Source organism: Dendroctonus ponderosae, unplaced genomic scaffold, assembly GCF_020466585.1.
Source record: "Dendroctonus ponderosae isolate FM_Combo_2020 unplaced genomic scaffold, Dpon_F_20191213v2 Dpon_F_20191213_4, whole genome shotgun sequence".
Classification (NCBI taxonomy): domain Eukaryota; kingdom Metazoa; phylum Arthropoda; class Insecta; order Coleoptera; family Curculionidae; genus Dendroctonus; species Dendroctonus ponderosae.
In genome coordinates, this window is record NW_026018611.1 from 15,331,664 (window position 1) to 15,355,210 (window position 23,547).

The following is a 23,547-nucleotide window of genomic DNA, read 5'->3' on the forward strand; positions in this document are numbered from 1 at the left end:
CGAGCCACGTTATGCTCCATCATTGTAAAACAAAGATAAATATCACAGTTATCAAACTAGTTTGCTTCAGTATCAAAATGCTTATGATTGCAAATTGAAAACATTGATAAACTGAAAGATTGAAAATTGACGGAATAATCTTAACTGTAAAATACTGTATGTTCAGAGTCCTCTTATGGACATATGTACAAAACCAACGCATGCAAACAATCAGAAGATCCTCTGGATTTTTGGCCGACGTCTCTCTGTGGTTGCATTCAGCAAAATCATTTTGGCGGGAAATCAAAACTTTGGGATTTGATGTTGCCTTTGCACGCCTTATGCTGGGAAGGCCGAATTTCAGAAGAAACACGCACCAATTTTGGAAGGTCGATGGTCTAATATCTATACATAATAATAGATTTCAAATTCCGAAAATTTCAAATACGAAACATGAACATAAACGGCATAGATTAAGAGTGAAATAGATAGCACCCACTCCACTGTTAATCACCCAGCTGATCAGCAGCCAAAATCTGCAGTTAACGCATGCGCATTAATGGGATCGTATTCCTACGTTTAGCTCCTAACCTAAGCTTTAGTCCTAACCTAAGATGTTCTAGAATACTCGCTCGGCGGTAGTATTTTCGGACTGAACACAAATAATCCAGATAAACAAATGCTTCATAACGCAGAGTAAAGAGGTATTGTGACAAACCAGCGCATTCTTGATTTTTAAATTTTCCATCAGTTTTATATTGTTAATACCCAAGTGTGCGGCGCAATAACTCAGTTCAGTTCCAGGTAAAATTACTTATAAAAAATGAGGTTACTTTTTTTTGTTGTAGGAGGGTCTTGTGCTGCATGAGTATGAAGAACAGAGGAGCTGGCACACTGAGTGGTGTTCCTTCTACATCAACTGCTGCTGCAGCTTTACTAGAAAATGAAAGTAATAAGCCTAAGGATGAAATAATTAAACTTTTTTTTGATAGTACTGATTCAGGAATATCACGTGGTATATATCAAGAAGAATGTGGTTGCATGTCTATTCGACCCCAAACCAGTAATGATGATTCTAATAGAGGTTTTGATTCAAGCAAACCTCAAGGTTTTGCAGAACATTTGAGTCTAATCTTACGAAAAACTCCCACTATTCTTGGACCATCAAAACCAGAATTCTGGCCTAATTTTATTTTAGGATCACTTTATACAATACCTCAGTTTCCTAATATTAAAAAAGATATTTATACTAAAGTTGAAAAAATAGATGTTTTAACACCCCAGGGCCATAATACGGTTAATACCAAAATTCTGAAAATTTGCTTTAAACAAAATGACCATACGCTAGTATTAAAAACGTTTATTGCTGAAGACCATAAAATAAATTCTAACAAAGGTTATACTGAAAACGATATGAAAAATTTTCGGAAAAATCTGATGTTGGAGGGTAGATATAGTCAGTCTGAACTAGACGCAATGTCAACAAAACTGGGTATAACACACAATTATCAAATAGTAGAAAGTATCTTTTATATAGCGACTGATCATTCACTCTCTGTAAAGGAATTATCGAAAACAAACAACAACTATCAGCATAAACCTCCTGGTTCTGGAGAGTTTCAGAAAATAGAATATACTGACATTGACTTAAAACATCTAGAAGATCTTGCGAGTAATAATATAGATAATGTTATGTTTGGCATAAAGACAATTTCCCAAGGATTGTTGCAAGTGTACAATTCATTGAAAATGCAAGACACATCCAAGAAGGGTAAATCCAAGTTTAAGAAAGAAAACAAATTTGGTTTTGAAATAAAATCAGAGGCTGCATTTCAGGGATTCTTATATGGAATTTTGTCTTTGAATTTTAAATATCATTATTACTTAGATATTTATGTAGAGCGTATTGCTGGAAAAGGTTACGCTGATTTAATATTACTCTCTCGTAAGGATAACAGTCACAATAAAAATTGGAGAGCAATTCCAATAGTTATAGAGTTTAAAGCAGATGAAACCTCTTCTGCTAGTGCTATTGATCAGGCAAAGGGTACCGGTTACCTTTATAATCTTAGTATGAGAACCATATCTGATCAAGCTGTAATTGTTGGGATTAATTCTAAGATTGATTCTGATGATGTTGATAAAGCTATCAATATTAAGAGAGAAAACATACCACAGCCTGAAGGATTAATTAATCCATTGATAAGAAATATGCATGATAGCACTAAAACTCATGCAAATATTAGAAGCAATATTGAAAAGGAATTAAAACATTTGTATTACTCTATTTCCAACTTAGCAATTAAAACTGATGACAATTATCTCAGCAGATTAATTTTAGGAGAATTTTTATCAGAAGATGGTGTAGAAAAGTTATATGTACATAACGCAGGGAATACAGTAACTACATTTGTTTTTCAAGCGAAAAATTCTAATGGATGGATAATGTTAAACTTAGTTGAAAGTAGCAATAATGGAAAATTTCAAGATGTAAATCTTGATAAAATTAAATTACCTAATAATGTGCAAATTAATAGTCTTACTAAAATTGATATAAAAGTAAATCATAATTCGAAATTAGGATGGTCACCAGATGAAAGAATAAGAACAGATGATAAAACTAAAGGTAAAGATGATAAAAAATTATATTTTTTCCAAAATATAGAAGTGTTTGATCATCGTGATGTATCAAGGTTTATAAAAATTCATGACTATAAAAAACTAACTTCTACATTAAGAATAGCAAACTTTTTCTCTCGAGGTAACATCAATACCGAACTAGAGGAATTATCCAAATCTCTAATATCTGTACAAGATATGGTCAATAGTGAGAGTGATTTTCAAGCTATATTACATGGAACGTTTTTTGGTAAACATGATCAACTCAAAACCATAAAAGTCCTACCAGAAGCAAATCCATCTAAATCAGGTCGAATTGATCTTTTAATATGTCGACGTGAGTACATGGGTTCTGATGTACCACAAGATGAGTATATTCTGATTATGGAACTGAAATATGCTAAAGATAAAAAGGATTCTGAAAATAAGCTTAATGACGCAAATAAACAAATACTTAAATATATAAGTAATTTAAAATCTATTACTGATTCACGCGCGATAATCCCTATTACACTTGTTTTTAATAAAGCGGCAAACATAGCTAAAGATGTTATAGAATATGAAGTACATGCCAATAAGGATATTTCGCATACTTCTAATCCACTATCTAATAGTCAAACACTGCAAGAGTTAGCAGATTATTTACAAAAATCTCATGATGATATATCTAGTTCTCAACTTGATAAGCAAACATTTGATGAGATAGAAAAGACTGTAAACGAGCTTGCTCAGATAATGGCTCAACCTGGTGCCAAAACATTTTTTGATAAAATAAATAAGACGCTACGCGAAATAGCACTATCTAACCTGGACACAAATAACCAAAATAGTGCCAATTTTGCTGACAAAAATAAAATAAATTTTCTCAAAAAGAGATTAAATGATTTGCTAGAACTGGTCAAAAACACACAACAATTTAATCCAATGACAGATTCACATAATCAACCATCTAATAAAAAACAGAAAATAGATAATCGAAGAACGAGATCATTAAATTACATAAAAGAATATCAAAACATATCTAATATGAAAATTAGTAATACAAGTTCATTAGTAGAAGGTGAATCTCATATTGTACTTAACCAAGAGAAAACAATAGATACAGAAAATAGCTCCTTTAATGTTGCATCTTCAGGGGTCAGTAGTAGGTTGCAGTTCTGGCCTATCAATTTAATGGAAAATCTAGGCATTCTAATTTCATCTATAGTATCTGTTAGTTGGATATCAGATATCATGAACTACAAGCCCTCAGAATCTTTATCATTATTACAAGCAGATCTACCAGTAAAACAGCATCCATCTCTTAACCAGTGTGAAACTGTACCAACATTGCTAAAGATGGGGGATCAATGGCTGAACAATACTGATATGAATGGTTTTCTGACCGTAGGTATATTGCTCGTGAGAAAATGGACAGGATGTAAACCACAATCTTCTGAACTATTATCGGATAATCAGGCAATAAGTAGACAACTGGATATTCAATCAGCTACTTTAGTAGATGCATTTCAAAAATTAGTGTTAAAACATGCTCGAAGTTGCGGAATTAGATCATGTATATCTGATAACTTTGAGGACAGTGCATTATATTGTAAAACTATACAACAAGTGCGTAACAAACTAGCTATAGGGAAAATCGCAGCGATTCCGCATTTGCTGTACCAACAATTAGTACAGAATAATATTAAAAAGGTATCATCAAAATCAACCCAGGCACAAGCTAATCAATTATTAGCTAGATTAGCTGATGATATACCTAATTTACAACAAAAATTCTTGGATTATGAACAGGAGTGCTTATCATATAGAAAACTTGCAGTGAAAACAATGGCTTCTCAAGTTTGTTGTAATAATATTAAACGGGCTAATGTTGGTATTCTTAGTCAAGCAATATCAAGTATGCAACAATCAGAACAACTTGCACAATTTCCAGCAGTAATGACAACTAAAAACAACTCAGAAGTTTTTACAAATTTAACTGGGGTACAAATGTAAAAGGGTGTCCGGAACAGAGGTGCCTTTGTAATTTTAAAAATTGATAAAATAATTAGCGAAGATTCAATTTACAGGGTGTCCGGAAATGGTGCGACCAACACTTAACGAGGCAACTCTACAGCAAACGTGAGTGTGACAAATTCCTATAATAGGTTTGCGAAAACCCAATAATACCGGATCTACCGGGCGAGAAAGTTAGCTTTTAAAAAAGATTTTTTTAAATATATTTTTTTTGATAGTCATCCGATGGTTTTAAAATTTGGCACACTTATTATGCATGATAATTTGCATTATTAAACGAATGAAGGTGAATAGCACACAGGCTTCTCCACAATAAATTTATCGGACCCCCAATTTAAGAGGACACGCTCGTCATGTTTAGGGCACATCAGTAAGTACCAATCATCAGGAGCTAGAAGTGGTACAAATCTACTTAAGCAGAACTTAAACCAAGATAAAGATACCTTAAGTTGTAAGAAGTGGTTGTCTTTTTATAGAAGGGAGACTGTGAAACCCAAATTAAATTTATATAAGGGGAGAATCAATAGTATGATTTTCGTTGCTGCAGATTTGCCTCGTGGTGGTCGCACCTGGTTTTAAAGTTGAAATAGTATACGTAGGTCCTTATTTATAAACGATGCTCAAGCCTGAGTCGAGTCTCAAGTGACTTGGCTTCGATTGCGTTTTATAAACTATTATCGTTCTCAAGCCAGTGTTCACAGTTTTGCTTGCTGAAGTATCGGTCGACGGTGGCTTGAGTATTGCTTCTGCCCAGCCATTGGTCGAGATTTTTCGTCGAACCGTCAAACGGGTTTTAAGGTTATATTACTGTTTATGTTATGTTTTTACATTTTAATTTTTTTTATTTTACTATCGTATACAATATAAGAATGGACAGTATAAGGAAGTCAACGTGTTAGTAAAATATATATACGAGATGGAAAAAATCCTTTTGAGTTTTCTCGGATGTAGAATTTCGGAAAAGGTTTCGGTTTTCAACGGCCACTATTATTGAGTTGATCAATCGAAATAAAGTTTAAACGAACCATTATTGAAAGCGGATAATCGTGGATTAGCAATATCAAATATCACCCATTACTCAATTGCTGGTATGTTTAAGATTATATACAAGTAGTTTTCTATTCTAGAGATTATATGCAACAAGGAGCAAAGTTTCTATAATTACATGTCTATTTTCGTACATAAAGTGTATATTATATTGTAGCTTGTGTCCGGTGATCTTCGTTATATAAGTCAGGCTTTCAGCGATTCAGAAGACATATTTACATAATAACATTGACGACATCTTAGATTCGCCAAGTTCGCCAACAGTCCCAATATAAAATTACCAAATAAATACGAAAGTCTTTAAATTGCTATACTCGACCAATATTTCACCGAGAATTCACGAAGTACTGTTGATAAATAGTCTCTCTCGGTTAAGAACGATCTCAAACTTGGCGAAGCATGAGCTGAGTATCGGCTTGAGCATCGTTTATAAGTACGGGTCGTAGTGGTCCAGCTTGTAGTCAGTTGTTTCACTACAGTTTTTACAAAAGATGTACTATTCTCATTTTATCTAAATATTGGTTCTGGTCTAGTAGTAGTAGTAGTAGTAGTAGTAGTAGAAGTAGTAGTAGTATTGTGGGGGGACAGGATTGGTCCGGCGAAATGCCCCAAGGATGCATCTCCTAGTAGACGACCAGCAATGGCAGACTCCTAATACGCGATATGATGTTTCCTCCGCTATTACACATTGTGGACACACGGTGCTTTCAACAATTCCTAGTAGGTATAGGTATGTGTTCATGCTACAGTGGCCTGTCATGACCCCAACCAGAGTTCTCAGGGGCCAACGCCTCCTTGACATAAAAAATTTGGATGTTGGCTTGGCGTCACTTGTGGTTCCCCTTGGGCTGTGTCCACCTCTCTGTGATGGCTCTAAAACCCCACTCATTAAGAGCGCTTGCTACCTGTTATCTACACCAGGTTTTCTTGTTTTTGTTCTGCCACGTCCCAATCACTCCCTCTAATCCTTCTGTAACTTCCCTATCTGGGGCAACCTCGAGGATTGCATGTGATTCCGCCGGAAACACTATCCTCCAGCTTTCCAGCTAAAAGTGTGCTCCCCTGTTGGTGTCTTGCCAATACACGCATATACCAGACTATTCTGTAATGGACGCCCCTGGGTCGTCGGTGTACCAACATTGCACCTCCTTTCGGGCAGCCACTGTAATATTTTGCCAACTTTCTTTTGTTGGGATTTCCACCTTAAACTTCCATTCAAACCGAAGCCCGCTATCATGTGAGACCACCTTTGCACATAGGATTGGAAGATTCCGACACATGGCGCTCACTAGTTTTGTATGTCCCTGGCGTGGGTGGTTCTCATTCCTTGTAGAGCTGCATTGTATCCTCGCGAGTTCTGGTCTCAAGAAGCTTAATAAAATTTGTCAAGTCAAACTTAATCCAGAAAGCTATTATATGATAAGCTTACAGATAAGGATTTTCCAGTAGTATTTCTTGCAACTGATGGCGAGTATCGAATAGTAGCGAAAAGGAATGAAACTCATGGTTTAATTCAACACCCATATAAACCCAACACTGAGTTATACTCTAAGCAGCAGCTTGGAATGGCCAAGTTATTATTTTATATGTTGCGTCAAAGTTTAACATAACTTGGTTTATACCAATAGCATTTTAGAAATATTGTCACATTTTATGTTAAATATTCTGACTTTTATTTATATCACAATTACTTGCTTTAATAATTTCTCTACTATTTCAAATTGTCATGGATAAGGTACTCGCTTATCAAACCTATAGCTCCTTAGATGTGCTGATTTTGGGCTTAGTAATTACTAGTATTTTTGAGGTATTCTTTAAGGCATTACGAGAATATCAATATATCCATATATAGGCACGTATAGATATTGTACTCGTCATTAAATTGGTAAAACATTTACTTCCTTTACCTTTACTCTATTTTAAGAACCGGCAAGTTGATGCATTAGTAGCACGTGCACGTCAACTAGATAGTATTAGAGAGTTTCTCAGTGGTTCTCTATTGACTTTGCTCATTGATATTAGCTTTATGAGCATATTTTTTTTAGTAAAATTTATTTTATTGCCTAAATTAACTATCATAGTAGTAGTTTCCATTCCTTTTTATGTAATTATGGCTTGGCGTGTTACTAATCCATTACAAGCTAGGTTTGAAACGCAATGTCAGTAAAATGATGTTAATACTGCTTTTCTAACAGAGAGCATTGCTGGAGCTGAAGCAGTAAAAAGCCTAGAAATAGAGTCACGCTTAGCAAGACGCTGAGTAATTCCAACTAGAGATTTAGTTGATGCTAGCTATCGTACTCAAATACTTGTAACTAGCATCCTCATTGTATGGTATGGTGCTGAGTCTGTTATTTACCTTAATTATCTGAATGAACCTGAAATTACTCTTCGTCAATCAATCGCATTTAATATGTCCACTTCAGCATTTTTCTGGGCATTTAGCTAAATTAGTTGAGAAATGGGGACAATTTGGGCAGGCACAAATAGCAGGGGAATTAAGATTATCAATTGAACAAGAAGCATTAGGTATACCATAACAATAAGGCGCATAAAAACAAGCTGCTGTAGTCATCGAGAAAAAACTGGAAAAGTTGAGAAGCAGCGCTATACAGGATTCTGCTGACACCAAAGACACAATGAATAAAAAGTATTCAGCAGACAACGCACTTAAACGCCTTAGAGAACAGTCAGATAGTTTCGAAACACTTACGATTATGCAAAAACCGACAGTTTAAGTCAGGTATCTGCTGCTAATGAGAAAAGCAAGTCCAAGATGGAGGTAAATTTGTTCAGGAGGAGTTTGAATTTAGACAGTCTATCTGAACCGTTAAAGTTTTTCAAAACATTAGCGATGAAATAAGTCAGGAAGTTAAATCGGTTAGAAGAAATTTGAAGCTAGATCTAAACCGACAACCGTGCGACAAAGTGGGTCGGCTTCAGAACAGCCAGCAGGCCCAAGTAGGAAGGCTTAAATGATTTGCAAAATAGTAATGAAAATCGAAATTCCTTGACAACTACCGATGATGGCTCGACCTTTCTCTCTCCTACTAATGATTATATGACTTCGGTTATTGATAGAATCAGAAGAAAAAGCTTCTACACTAGATTCAACGAAAAGAACCGCGCCGACCCAGCTTTGCAAACACTTACAAAGGCCTTAATCTGCATGGAAGAGATCATAGGAGAGAGTATTCAAATCCTGAGTGTAGCTCGTTTTATTGGAGACATACCGAAGCCCAAGCGCTCCTAGCAGGTTGGTAAATTATTTTTAGTGTTACGTTATTGAAATATTGGACTTTCCAGAACCAGTTTTTCATCGTATATTTCCTAACATAATCCAGCACCCAGATGGTTGCAGTGCCTCTGTCCTAAATGATTACTGGAAAGTTCCAGGCGGTCAGCAAAACTTGACTCAATTTTCTCAGAATGTTCCGGGATCGCATTAGAGTTTAACAAGTATGATTCACTTTATTTTAGTATTTTAATTAAAACTTCTTTTTAAAGAGTTCAAAATTAAATATTAACGTTATTCCCTTGCGTATTTCTCTCAAATTGGGGTTTTGCATTGACCGATATTTGTCTTTTTAGAATGTTTTATTACGAACTGATAATGATTGCTCTTGTCGATATATGAATTTGTGCTCAAAACTTAATGTTGAAACTATTACCAATTGGAAATCCCACGAAACATTTACGATAAAGCGGAATACCAAAATGGAAGTATTTCGTAACTTTTATATTAATAAAATTATAAAATATTATGCGTGTACAGGGTGTCCTGTAAACGTTACTTCGTTACTTGACTGGTAAAAGGTTCATCTTTTTTTAAAGCCTTTTGAAAGAAATTTACACTTTTTAAATCGATCATAACTGACATCAGTTAATTAATAGTCCGTGCTATTACGCTTATGAAATAATAAGTAGCAAATACCCTTTTTATTCGAATGAATCAAAAAGTGCCATTTTTCGATCAGAAGCGATAATAAAAAAAGCACTTTTCTTTACTGTTCATTTGTTTTACTTTACCGCACTTTTACGCACATGTGCGTAAAAGTAAATGTGACAAATTAAACCTGTCAGTGTCATTATATTTTTTAAGGTATTTTCATTAAAAAGTAATCGATATTCTTTTTAAATTAATAACATTGGTTTATCAAAAACTATTAATTATAATTTAAAGTTTACTTACAATTTGTAAATTATAACTTTGTTACAAGTTCAGTCTCAAAGTCGTTCAAATGGTTCTATTTTTCTGCGCTCGCCGATGTTGCCACAAGCAAAACGCGATTTTTTTAAATAGCACAAATTTCATGCAAAATGTGCAATTTATTTATTTATTTAACAACATACAGTGAAAACAGCACTTGCATTTTTAACACTCATTGTTCCACTTGTAAATGCGTACAAAAGTACGCTTTTGAAAAATGACAAACGTCCAAGCGTGACAATTTCAAAAATGACATTGATATCAGATTTCAAATATGAAGTTAATGCTTTTTATTTTTGGCTATTCATATTTATTATAACTCATGATTCGTGTTATGTTTTTCATTCGAATAAAATGTTGTTCAATACGAAGGCGAAAATCCGTTTTACGAACTCCTGACGAATTGACACCCGAGACGAAGTCGAGTTGTGTAACGCCGTCGCTGTCGCTGCGTCGAAAAACAACACTTTCGCCCGAAAACGACCATTAAGTATTTTCCTTAAAAAGTAACTGACATGCTTTTTTAATTAATTCCGTAAGTTTATCTACAACTATTGATTCGAATTTAAAGTTTACTTGGAATTTGTAAATTATAACTTTGTTACAAGTTCAGTCCCAAAGTCGATCTACTTTTCTACACTCGCCGATGTTGCCACACAAAAAGCACGATATTTTTAAATATGGCGCAAATGTCATGCAAAAATGCAACTTATTCGAACACCATCCGTGAAAGCAGCACTTCGGGTGTATATGGTTACAAAAGTACGCTTTTGAAAAATTACAAACCTCAAAACGAGACAATTTCACGAACGACATTAACATCAGATTTAAAATATGAAGTTGATGCCTTTAATTTTTGGCTATTCTTATTTATTATAACTCATGATTCGTTTTATGTCTTCTATTCGAATGAAAAATGTTGTTCGATACGAGGGCGAAAATATGTTTTTCGAACTACTGACCGATTGATGCCCCAGACTTCGTCTCGGGTGTCAAACGCTGTCGTGGTTCGAAAAACCACACTTTTCGCCCTTATATCGAAAACTGCTATTGTATTTTAGTTTACCCCAAAGTTCTTCACAAGATTTTTTTTGGCAAAACCTTCAATTTAATTCATATTCCTTATATCTTATATTTCATTCCATCCTACTGCTGCTTTTGAATTACGACGATTCCCGAAACTCAAATACAAATAAAATATTTTGTCCATTTTCTGACTTGCCCGAGATTGATCTTTCATCATGCGAAGTATTGTAGAAGGTTTACGAGACACCCTGTATATAAGCTATGGAATAACACTCAATAAACCATGTTGACAAAAACTGATGATAAATTATCAACGATTCTTTGACTTATGATACCTTTTTTAATAAATCTCATTGCACATCTACTGTTAAGGACCGTTTACACGCTCAAGATGTTTACGCAAATCGGTTTGCACAATCCCGATCGCACAATAAAATCGTTGCGTGTAAACGCAGGTTTGAAGTCTGTGTATGCCGAAAAATTTGGCTTGAGTAAAATCTATCCTGACAGAAAATCCACTTGATATCGGAGCATTGGCTTGAGCGTCTTAACCGATGTTCAATCTTATGATATTATGGGTGTTGAATGAAATATTTCTAGCGCGTATGGGGTTCTCTTTTTAATATTGTTCTTATCTGACTTTAAGGTACTTATTTCCTAATATTACCGTTTATTCCACATATTATCAAATTTCTTATTGATTTAAATAATTGGATTAACAGATAATTTTGTTCAGAACGCCACTGTAAATATGAGCTTGAAATTGCCTACATATCTTCGCAGTTTTTCAAATGACCTATGCACCCTGTAACATAAAATCTTGGGGTAAATAGAAAAACAAAGCCATAAATTTGGATTTGGAAAAGGGATTCATACAGAGGTACGGCGTGCATTGGTGACACCTCTTGTACCACCAGCGGACAAGTGAATGCTAACAAATCAAAAAAAATGTGTTGTTTCCGGCGCCAGTCCCCATCCCATGCAAAAATATTACCTAATTTTTGGGAAAATTTTAGTCTGTTTTTAGATGTACACACTTAAGCGTCAGTTATATTCAATTTGTGAGAAACGCAAAGCGTACCATACTCATTCTTCGACAACACAAAATTTCAAAATAATTTAGTTAGTTCTTCGCCCAAATTTTCCATCCTGTTGTCAACAAATACAGTTTTGCTCAAATCTGGCTTGTGCAATCCAGTTTGTGCAGATGGCTTGAGCATGTAAACCAACTTTTAGACTAACAAGTTCGACTGTTTAGATTATGGCATTATGTATTTTTTAGGTCATTCGTACCGAAATATTCCCGGCTCCTATCAAACGAACAGTAGCAGAATTGCAAGACTCAGTACAATTGCCAAAAGTTTATATGCTGGATCTGATAATAACTTAGATTAAACATGTTCTACCTCAATTCCTAGGCGGTAAGTGAAATCACCGATTTAAAAATAAACTAAGAGGTTTCAAAAAACCTGAATATAATATTATTTTAACACGAATTCAGTCCGTATATTCGCCGCCAAAGACTAGACAGAGGCTCGGTTTTATCACACTATTCTACAGACAGGCCGTCTTCAATTATCCAGTCTTCTACCGCTTCCGAACCTATTTAGGCTATTGCTATTTTTACACCTTATTACTTTAAAGTTACGGTTTTAATGGCGCTGACGTTCTTTAATGTTATCTTCCTAATTACCATTCTTCCATGATTTCTCTTCAAAGATGCTGCAAAACTCTAGTTTATTTGTTATCTTTAATCACCATGTTGTATGAACATACTATAACTAAGTTCCTTATTTAATATGTTTAATTTAACACGAACTATAGTATTTTCAATACAGTGTTTAATATTTGCTGAATTGAGGTCTTACGTTTGAAAATGTATGAAGAGTGTATGTTTGATCTATCTCATAGTATGCACATAATCGAAATGCGTACGCGTAGTTTGTTAATGAACTTTATATTCTAAATATTTATTATTCCCTAAAGATTCTATTTTAAACGATCACACAATATATAAGCAAGTTCTAAAATCTCCTATAATCAAAATTTTTAATAATGATAATTTTACTCAATGAGAATTAGAGGCAGACTATTAATGCACTTGTAATTTAATTTACTTAATACTATATATTTACTTATCGTACTGATGTACGTTACAATTTATCGACTTTGGACTGATCGTCAAACATAGACATTTCAGATTAGTGATAGTTTTAAGTTTAATGGTGTCAAATGGCGCTACAGTTTATTTTTATTGGTATTTATCTTCGGCCCTATTTCGTATTAGATTTAATCTACATTATACCCACTTTATTTTCGGGGCCTGTGAGTGTATGCAACTTTCACTGAGACCCAGAATTACTTTTTAATTCCTTTTGATAAAGATTTAATCACAAGTTAAAAATTATGCGTTTTTATAGACTTGATTAAATTTGATTTAGAAATTGTTTCTCGAATGTTACCTTCAACTCATGATTTAACGTACATGTAATTTAGACGAAATAGTATATTCTTTCCTTTCCTTTCCCGGAATTTTTCATATCATTAGTTTGGATTGTCCATAAAGCTTTAAGTAAGTCGAACAACTCAATTCAACGATCGACAATTTCGGCTCCTAATTTTTGATAACGAAATTTTGTTAAGTCTTAATATATTTATTGACAAATGCTGTTAGACTATTGTTGCAATGTACATGCAAATGTAATTAAAACACTTTCTTGCTGTGTGAACTTATTATGTAGAGTATGTTAACGTTTGTGATTTTATAAAAGTAATGAATTATATTATCATAGAAAATAGTAATTGTTTCATTACCCGTCATATATCATACTTGTTGGGTATTTCGGCTCAAAAATTTTTGCCTTTAAAAACGACAGAATTTTCAACATAACTAACAATTTGCACAGACGAATTATCAGAGCTAATTTTTATATACTTTATTATCCTACTATTGTTGCACAAGTTATTAACATACTCTTTTTTAGGTTAATGTAGGTCCTTTGATAACGATAGGAGAAAATAGGTATCGAAACGTCAAGGCAATTTTTTCAAATATTTTTTTTTACTTATTGAAATGTTCTCTTACAGCTTGAGCCTAAGTGTGTTGCAGGATACCCTCTAGGTGATAGTTCTTGATTACTTTTTGATAAATAATTCGTCCTGATTGCGAAATAATTGCACTATTTATAAATCTGTAATAAAAGACCTGAGGAAATTCTGAGACCAAATTTTTTTAGGCGAAATACCCAAACAGCAGTCTGAAAAAAATACTATGAAGTTGACAATAAGTTTATTTTAATTAAGTCGGCTGTTTATTTAAAGTGTTTATTACAAAAATTAAATCATACCAATAGTAATTAAAATTAAACTCTATAAACTTTAACTTTATTTTAAAACATTATCAAAAAGTCCACCATTATTATTAATGCAAACATTACGACGCCTTCAAACTGAATAAGTTGCTTTTCTTGTGGATCAATATTTTCAAATTCTCTAACAACAACTTCTTTAAGTGCATTTAAAAGGGAATATTTGTTTTTGTAAACTGTGTTTTTTACGGCTCCCCACAAAAATAAATCCAAAGGTAAAAGGTCCGGTGATCGAGATGGCCACAAAATAGGGCCGTTTCGTCCAATCCAAGCCCCAGGAAATGTTACGTCCAGGTGGTTCCAAACTTGGGAAAAATAATGCGGAGGAGACCCATCAAATTGAAAGCATTGCATATTACGTCATGCTTCTAAATGTAAGTCGTTCAACATAAAATCCAGGTTATTCCGAATGAATTGAAGATACTGACTACCATTTAAGGTGCCTTCAAAAATAAATTGTCCAAGAATTTTTGAACCTACCATTCTGCTCCAATCGTTGAACCCAAATTTAACTTGTGGTCTTCTTTGCTCAACGTGGTGGTGATTTGTTTGATTCCAAAGATGGTCATTGTGACGATTAAACATACCACAATTTGTAAATCGAGTTTCGTCGGTCCACAATATTTTATAAGAGAATTGAATGTCTTGTTGGCAATTGTTTCGGAACCATGTACAAAACTGCACATGCAGCTCCTCATTCCCTGGATGTAAAGTGCAATGCTTATAATTTATACGGATGTAATTTGTGTTTTTTTAACTCTCATCACGGTGCTTTGGAAAGTCCCGGATTCTGCTGCGATATCTCTGGCTGAAATCTGTGGATTCTGCCTTACAATTGCCAAGACATTAACTTCCACAGCTTCATTTATGGCTTTATCTTCATTTCTTGGCTGCGTAAAACTTCCATAAGTGCCCAAATTTTCGTATAATCGTTTGAGTGTTTTCAAGGACCTTTGACGACGGTCAAAATGCCTCTCAAAATAGTAATCAGAGACTCGTCTAGCATTTTTATCACTTCTAATGTAGGTTTCAATCATGTCGCGCTTTTCTTTATTCGAATAATTCATTTTCACAGTAAAATTAAGTTAGATTTCTAAGTTTCATTTAAATTCGAATGTCAAAAATCGAAAGATGTTATAATTTGTTGCTATGGAAACAATGCTATGTCTTAGCGAACGAAATTGAAAAAGTATAAATTGTTCGCACACTTTATTTTCGAGACAAAACCAAAAACAAAATCAAAACAAATCATAATGTATAGCAATGCAAGTTTTCACACTAAAAATAAACCAATAAATAAACCCATTATAATGGTAAAATTAGTGTCTAACAAGGAAAAAAATGCAGACAATGATAAAGTTGAACAACTTCAATCTCAATTAAATGTTCTGCAGAAGTTATACGATCAACTAATGCTTAAATATACAGTATTAGAGGGTAAATTATCACACGCAAACTTTGAAAAAATTGCAGATGAATACTACACAGGCGAAGAAGAACTAAGTAGGGAAACGGAATGGATTAGGGTAAAGAATGCAAAGAAGAGAAAAGCAAGCAGTTCTCCAAAAGAACCGGTGCAACGTAACATCATAAAGCACCCGACAACAGGAGCAAATCAATACAGAAAATAAACCATCACCAGTAATTATCAGCAAAATTGATAATTTCAATGCCCTAACTGAAGATTTGGTCAAAAATGAAATAAAGTTCCAGACAAGCATGCTTGCTGGCGGAAATATAAAAATAAATGTCAAGGACGAATGGGACTATAGGGATTTAACAACTGTAGTCAAAAACATGGATCTGGTATGGCATTCTTTTCAAGACAAACAGTCTAGACTATTAAAAGTAGTGGTTAGAAATAGTATTTGCAGTATCCGAGCTTCTCCCTGGTTAATTTGTCGTTTCATTGTTATCAGCGTTATAAAATAAACTGCACCGAACACAATCATATTCCACTCAATAATTAATAGTTCAAAATCACTGTCAGTTTATTAACGCAATGTGTATTTGAAAAGTTTGTCAGATCTACAGATGCACCCGCACTAAGAGAAAAATGTTGATTTTAAAGTGCATATGTGCGTCCCAAGTCTCAGGCGCGAAGAGCCTGGACTCGGCTCGCCGTGACCAAGAAAAAATCTGTCCACCCTCCCATAAAAAGTTATCACTTGAAAAAAGGTGAATTAGTTATGGTCAAAATTACATGCACACCCGCTGGTGTCAGTCACAAGCTTTTGGCAAAATACAAGGGACCATTTCATGTAAATAAAGTGTTGTGTGTGTAAAGTGTTGCTCATTTGTGTATGGCGAAAAAAAATGTTGCTCTCCTCGCAAAAGTTGTATTAGTTATGAGCGTTGTATTCTTTACGACAAGAGTCTATAGTCAGTTATGCCCACGTATGGGGAAGATTGTAATAATTGTGTGAAAATGTGTAATTTGTATGTAGAATGTGTTTAGGGTCTGGGGACAGACCATTGGTCAGGATGGCCGAGTGTTGTCGATAATTGATTCGTGCTCTATAAGCAAAACACTGGGGCGACCATAAACTCGAGCGAAACCCATAAATAAGGGCACTGCTTGTTTATGTGTCAGGTTATACGGATAAGTGTTGAAATACCTAGTAGGAACCTTTTTAGGCGGGGTTAGTCTGGTAGATGACGAGCTGGCCGACAGATGTTATGAGATCGCTCATATGTGTTTGGAATTAAAGTAATTCAAAGTGGTGTATGTGTGCTTTTTCTTACAGTAGAGCATTCAAAACTACAATTCTTTGTGCATTTAATCTTTTTCGTAACTGCCATAGTTTCGAAGGATCCTGTACTGGTCATCGACAACGACCCTGTATGTTAAATAAAAATAGCTAATAAATATTTTACATTATATTCGGCCAAAGAAGAAAACGAAATATTTGGTAAAACAGATGTATTATATCCAACTCTTGCAACTAAAAGTATAAATATCTCCTGGCCAACCAGTAAAATTTGCTGCCGGCTCTCGCCCAAGCGGAAAATAAAGCTGGCGAGCGATCCCAGATTCCGCGTATTTTTAGGCGCATAATCACAGTCGGTGCATTTGATCAGATCACAAGCTGCACATTTAAACGATAAAAAATATTAACATTCCAATACCAATGTCGTAAGTCGTGGATGCGACTGTGGTACAGTCGACTGCGAGTTTCTACGCTAAAACTTAGTTTTTTCGGGTATATCGCTAATAATGTGAGGTGGAAACAACGGGAAAGATTACTAGTAAGCAGTTCAAGTAGTAGCAAGTAATTCAATTTATTTAGCGTGTTTTTTAGCTCAAAATTGTCCCTTTTGGGCGGATTCCACTGTCACTTATTTATTTATAGTTTTTGTAAGTTTCCGACTTACGTATCCTTTGTCAATAAGTTTCTGAATGTTTATTTAATTTTTCTGCTTTTGTCAAAAAACCAATCGACGTAGACCGGGAAGGAAATCTATGTTTGAAAATTTTGATTCATATTTAGGCTAGGCGACATTTCCATTTCGACAGACTTGTTCTACACTGTACGCTTCCAATTGGGGCAACAGAGCATGATATCTTGTATTATCTTTATTGCTGAATTATAATCTATACAATGGTATTTTCAAAAAATTTCATTATATTTTTGAAGTACAGAAAATAGATCTCCGCCCACAAATTGCCATTCTCATGTGGGACACTTACGATTTTTAATTAGTTTGTAGGTATTCAGGTAGTCTAGCTAAGTTTTCTTCTTGTATCTTTTTAATATTTCTAAACACAACACGTCCTCCCAGGAGGATGAGTTCCAGTATTCCCTCCAGCACTTTGATGGTTTTCCCTGTGGCCTCATTCCCACTGAATTGTTCATTTTTGCGTTTTTGCGAGTCTATTGTTCTCCGTTCTTTGTTCCAGAATCTTCTAATCCGTCTCACCCATCTTCCTATGTCCAGATCCCGCATTGCATTCTGATTTCTTGACTTTGCTTTCCGTATTTAGGTATTGGTTTTTCTAAACAATTTCTCTCAATCATTCCGAAACTCGAGCCGCTTTTATTGTTTGTCCTCTTACTTCGAGAGGTAGACTTCCATGGCTCGTTATCTCTGTTCCCAAATATTTGAAATGTTTTACTTGTTCGACGATCTTGGAGTCGATTCCAGCTTGCAGTTCATCGGTCCCTTTTCTTTTTACATTTAGTCTTCTCTGTGTTGATGATGCTGCATTGTTGTTAAAAGAACGGAGTTACCTTTGGAAATTGACTTCGTCAGCGTGGTACACGGCATGGAAGAAAGTACATCCCATTTTATATCCAGCCGTTCCAAGAAGATTGTCTGTTATTTCATCCATTAGCACATTAAACATGAAAGGGCTGAGTGAGTCTCCCTATCTAATTCCTGTGTTTGTGTATACGGCTTCCGTTGCAATGTGTCCTACTCTAATTTTTGTTCTGCAATGGGTGTTTACGTTGTGTATTACATTAAGCAGTTTGTGGCTTAGCCCTTTTGTTCTCTTTAATTCCAGGGAATCTTTAAAGCGCACTCTGTCAAAAGTTTTAGTCATATCTATGATACGCCGATTTATTGAATTTCAGGGATTCTTTTGATATTTGCTTGACCTTGAATATTACATCTATTGTGGATCTGTTTTTTCGGAAGTCCTGTTCTTCTCTTATTCTTGTGATTTTGGTGATTTTCCCCCAGAATAGCCCTTGTGAATGCGTTAAGAGAGTTATCAAGTAGGGTTATTCCACGACAGTTTTCTGGGAGTGCATTCCGTCCCTTTTTAAAAATGGTTATTGTTATGCTGTTCTTCTATTCGCTTGGTATTTGATGTTCTTCTATGATATTTTTAAATCGGGTCACTATCTTATTTCGTATTTTTTTTACCAAAGGGTTAAGTTTGATAATGTCTCTTTTACTAAAAAACAAATGTTTATTTCCAAATTTCCATTCAAAAATTAAAGAAAACTGTTCAGTATTAAGTCGACTAGCAATTTTGTTAGGGTTTGCCCTATCTAAGATCAATGAGGATCCGTGAAAAATAATATATACTGAACAAAATTAGAAATTTCCGAAAATGGTATACAGGGTGGGCTACTGAAAATTAAACAAGAAAGGTTGCAGTATTCTTCAGAAAAGTAAAAAATAAACGCTTAGACTCTTTGGAGTCAGAAAGTTATTCTCAATTCTCTCAAATAGGACGCAATTGTGCAACTTTTAGAAACGCACTAAATTTTCTGTACCTACATTATCGGTTTTCAAACTTAATAAATAATATGATATAATTTTAAAACCTAAAGGAGTATTAAAAGTCTTCAATCAATTCCTCAGGTAAATTGGCATGCTTTTCTTATTCAATTTCTCCTCGAGAAAATAAAAATGTAGGTAAATCCGGTCATATTTTAGGTGTAGGTCATCCTATTCTACTATTGTTGAAAAAATTATTTTCTGATAATGCAATGTTACAAGTTTTAAAATTGACTAGCATTTCATGGGTTTCAGACTCAAGAGCAAAGAAATCGCTGTACTAAATAGATCAATATTAAAATTTGTGATGGGCACTAAATGAATGAACTGAAATGAATAAGTACTAAATGAATGATTGCAACTATCGAATATAAACATTCAAATGAATTAATTCATTGAATAGTGCGCGCTATCTAGTGCAGTGTAGGAGAGTTACAAATTACAAACTTATATTATTTTCAAAATACAGCTTTCTGGTTAAGCCGGCGCTACACGATGCGTCGAACATTGGCTCGAACGTTGGACCGAGCATTTGAGTCAAAAAGTTCGACAGTTTGTGTGGCAAATATATCTGCTACACGGTGTGTCGAATGCTTGAAGCAAAATTCATTTTGAAGTGTGATTCAAACGTTTGTCTACATTCGTCAATATGTTGGATACTGCTGATGCTGCAGTTATAGCCGCAGCGGTAGTAGTTTTTATATTTGTGAATGGTTTTCTCAACGTTATTTTGAAACTTATTTTTTAGCACTTTGTAATGATAGTTATCAAAATGTTGTCGAAATTCCATTAAAGTAAGGTCTTTTCTATAAGAAATGCGACCCAAATTAAGTAGCACATATTTTATTATAGGAGAAATAAATAATTATTCGCTTGACTACCTCTGCCATTTTTTAGATAAAATTTCAAATATACCAATCAAAAACGGTGATACTTAGGTATAGGATATTATACATGAAATATATTTATAATAGGGAACTTGCACAAAAATTTAATTTAAAAAATATTACTCGCAAACGTAACTTAAGACTATTAAAAACACCACAGTTGACCAAAAAACTATTTTTTATTTCTATGTAATTGATATAAGCAATTGAAAACTGTATAATTCAAATCATTCTTGAAACGCGCCGTCATCGGCTGGGACCAGTTGTGACGTCAAGCGGCTCGTCGGCCGCGGTGGCTTCAATGAGAAACATGCAAATATGCAACCTCGGTCTTGATATTGCTGTTAAAACGTTTATATAAAATATTAGGAGAAAAAGAAAATTTTTCAAAATGACTGACGCAGGTTTTGTAAAAGGACAATCTGACATTTTATCACTCGTGGATATGTTTATGGTGGCACCTTACATTAAAAACACCGAAAGTTTTACTCTTGCTGAAGTTCGCAGTGTTAAAGCTAACAGGTAGATTCATAGACAAAATAGTCAATAGTTTTACTTATATAAATAGATAAAATGTTAGACTGGGCTTTTATTGGCTCTAATTTTCAAAATTCAAATAGGACCTATTGATCAAAATGTAAGTGATTCTACAAAAAATAAGAAAGTATTGTTTTCATGCTAAATTGCATCATTAAAAGTGATTTGGCATTGATGCTAAATAGAGCGTTAATGATTAAATGTATCCGTCGTTCCGCAGTTTCTGCAGTAGGATGGGTGCAAGTTACAAGGACAAGAGCCTTCATTTTTTCAGACCTCCCATTAACTTGAATTTAACATAGTTATCCATATCTCCTTTCAGCTAGAATAAATAAATAATATTAAAGTTACCTAAAAATATGTGTTAATATTCATATTGCATGAGAAAAATAGTAGGTATTTAACGTAAATGCACCACGATAAAACTAGATTTTTCTTTCGCAAATACTTATTGTTCCTTTTTATCGTCTAGTATAGCAATTAACTATTTTTGAGGTGATTATTTACTACTATAATGCAGCCGAGAAGCAAACAAAATACAAATTCAAAGTTTTTATCTGTTATACAATAGACAAAATCAAATCTGTTTTTTATACTTACATTAAAACGATCTTAACATACATGGGCAGTAGTCTTCTCAGAAATATCCTTGCATACCTTTACCCTTTAACCATTTTAAAGGGCTGATTTTATCTCGTGGTACACGAATAAATAGCTTTTCTGGCCTTTTAAAAGTTGTCACGACGTCACGACTATTCCCGCGCGTGTAGTGTTGTTTTTGACTTTAATTGTTTATCGCAACTTAAATATTGCGATTTGAGAGCAGATATTTGGTATGCGCGATTTCTATAGATAGACAAATATATTAAAGAAATAAAAAGAAAATGTCCAAGTTCCCCATTTGGAGTAGAATTCAAAAATGTAATAATATATATTGTGATCCATTTAGAATAGGCAAGTTTTAACAACAAGAACGATTTAACGAACAAAATAATTTTAAAACTAATGGGTTTTTCGGGTTTTTAGGCCGTCGTTTGGTAGAATTTCTTCGTGACGTTTCGCAAGCACGAGTGGCTCGCATCTTCAGAAGTGATTTACTTGAACGCTTATACTGTTCTAATGCGAACCGCATCAGACCCATTAAACCAACAATCTGGTACCGATATGTCGATGACACGTTCGTGCTATGGAGGCATGAACGGAAAAACCTGGACATCTTCCTCGACCATCTAAACAAACAGCACCCAGACATCCATGGAATTTGAACAAAACCACCAACTGGCCTTCTTGGATGTTTTGGTGTCTAGCCAGGGGAATCGTTTGGATCACAAGGTATATCGAAAAGCCACCCACACAGACAGATATCTTCACAAGTTATCTAACCACCATCCGAGTCAGAAGCAGGGAAGACTCTCACGGATAGAGTCAGAAAAATATGTGGACCACAAGATCTAACCACAGAACTACAGCACTTGGAAAAAGCTTTTCGGAACGGTTATCCCCAGTTGGACATCAAAAAAGCTGTAGGAGTGAGAGCATTCACTCTGAAAGCATTCCTGCCCTATGTTCCCAGGGTTACAGACAGAATTGGGAGGCTCCTGAGGAAACACAACATGAGAACAGTCTACAAGCCGACAACAAAGATCCGAGAATGTCTAGAGTCAGTTAAAGACAGAAGACATCCCGTCGCAACTGCAGGAATCTACCGGATTCCATGCTCCTGTGGAAGCGTCTACATAGGAACTACTAAGAGATCGGTTGCGAATAGAATAGAAGATCGCCGACGGAATTGTAAACTGGGACATGTGGAAAAGTCGACAGTGGCGGAACACGCCCTCAGTGATGGAATACACAACATCTATTTCGGAGAGGCACAGGTCCTGACCACAACAACATCGCCCCAGACTAATAGGAGAAGCCATTGAAATCTACAAACACGACGACAATTTCAGCAACAAAGAACAGACAATGGCGCTAAACAGAATATGGTTCCCAGCACTCACCAATGCAAAAACAACAAGAAAAAACGAAGAAAAGCAACAGCTCAGGACAGGAGAGAGGATCCAGTACACCGGAGGATAGCAACAGCCAACAGAGTGTGCAGGCTCCGATCACATAGACCACGTCATCACAAACTACGTCATCGCAACTGGTGCATGAATACGGACTGCGCCCAAGGAATCGCATCAGAACAGAGTAAGCGCTCAAGCAAACCACTTCTGAAGATGCAAGCCACTCGTGCTTGCGAAACGTCAAGAAGAAATTCTACCGAACGACGGCCTAAAAACCCATTAGTTTCAGGGAATGGCCTCGCAAGTCTATCTGTTGAAAAAATAATTTTATTGGAGTTCGTTCTTTCGCCGGGCCTGTGCAACATATGATCATTACACGCAACTCAAGCAGCAAGCAGTGAAAATATAAGTCTCCCTTTAATATCACGTTTGTGTCAATCACGTCTTAGATTATATTTTTATTCATTGTTATTAATATTTATGAATTTCTGAACGTTGGACCATAGATAAAGACGAGTATAGATTACCAACTCTCTTGCACAATGTGGAAACAATGTCTATCCTACCGCCATCTATGATGGACCCAGGCACAACTGCGCCACGTCCTTCTTGCG

At 35.0% G+C, this 23,547-nt stretch overlaps 3 protein-coding genes across 7 annotated transcripts in view; 1 reads left to right on the forward strand and 2 right to left on the reverse strand.

The window, feature by feature from the left end:
• Positions 1–21,902, reverse strand: part of LOC109541276 — a 30,640-nt gene extending 8,738 nt beyond the window's left edge. Inside the window, exon 1 of one of the 2 annotated variants that reach the window (XR_007281390.1) lies at positions 21,522–21,902. The gene's annotated coding sequence lies outside the window, so the exon portion shown is untranslated. The remainder of the gene's footprint in view (positions 1–21,521) is intronic. The other variant, XM_048666008.1, reaches the window with a different exon arrangement.
• Positions 795–13,695, forward strand: LOC125504266. Of its 3 annotated transcripts, XM_048666004.1 has the most exons (5): positions 795–928; positions 972–8,917; positions 8,968–9,120; positions 12,180–12,318; positions 12,399–13,695. In XM_048666004.1, the coding sequence occupies exon 2, from the start codon at positions 1,021–1,023 to the stop codon at positions 4,591–4,593; it is 3,573 nt and encodes a 1,190-aa protein (XP_048521961.1). In that variant the 5' UTR covers positions 795–928; positions 972–1,020; the 3' UTR covers positions 4,594–8,917; positions 8,968–9,120; positions 12,180–12,318; positions 12,399–13,695. The 3 variants fall into 3 exon arrangements, with proteins under 3 accessions (XP_048521961.1, XP_048521959.1, XP_048521960.1); XM_048666002.1 differs by having other exon boundaries at positions 795–8,917; XM_048666003.1 differs by lacking the exon at positions 8,968–9,120 and having other exon boundaries at positions 795–8,917.
• Positions 14,311–15,393, reverse strand: LOC125504267. Of its 2 annotated transcripts, XM_048666013.1 has the most exons (3): positions 15,024–15,393; positions 14,746–14,966; positions 14,311–14,633 (listed from the first exon to the last, which is right to left on the reverse strand). In XM_048666013.1, coding segments are annotated over exons 1-3 (531 nt in total). In that variant the 5' UTR covers positions 15,333–15,393; the 3' UTR covers positions 14,311–14,632. The 2 variants fall into 2 exon arrangements, with proteins under 2 accessions (XP_048521970.1, XP_048521968.1); XM_048666011.1 differs by having other exon boundaries at positions 14,311–14,966.
• Positions 21,903–23,547: the final 1,645 nt, after the last annotated feature.

Bases quoted from the DNA above. Each gene is read 5' to 3' on its own strand.
- LOC125504266 (XM_048666002.1), top strand. From the start codon at position 844: ATGAGTATGAAGAACAGAGGAGCTGGCACACTGAGTGGTGTTCCTTCT.
- LOC125504267 (XM_048666011.1), bottom strand. From the start codon at position 15,332: ATGAATTATTCGAATAAAGAAAAGCGCGACATGATTGAAACCTACATT. The intron at 14,967-15,023 runs GTTAAAAAAACA...CTTTACATCCAG, and splicing joins TCCAAAGCACCGTGATGAGA to GGAATGAGGAGCTGCATGTG.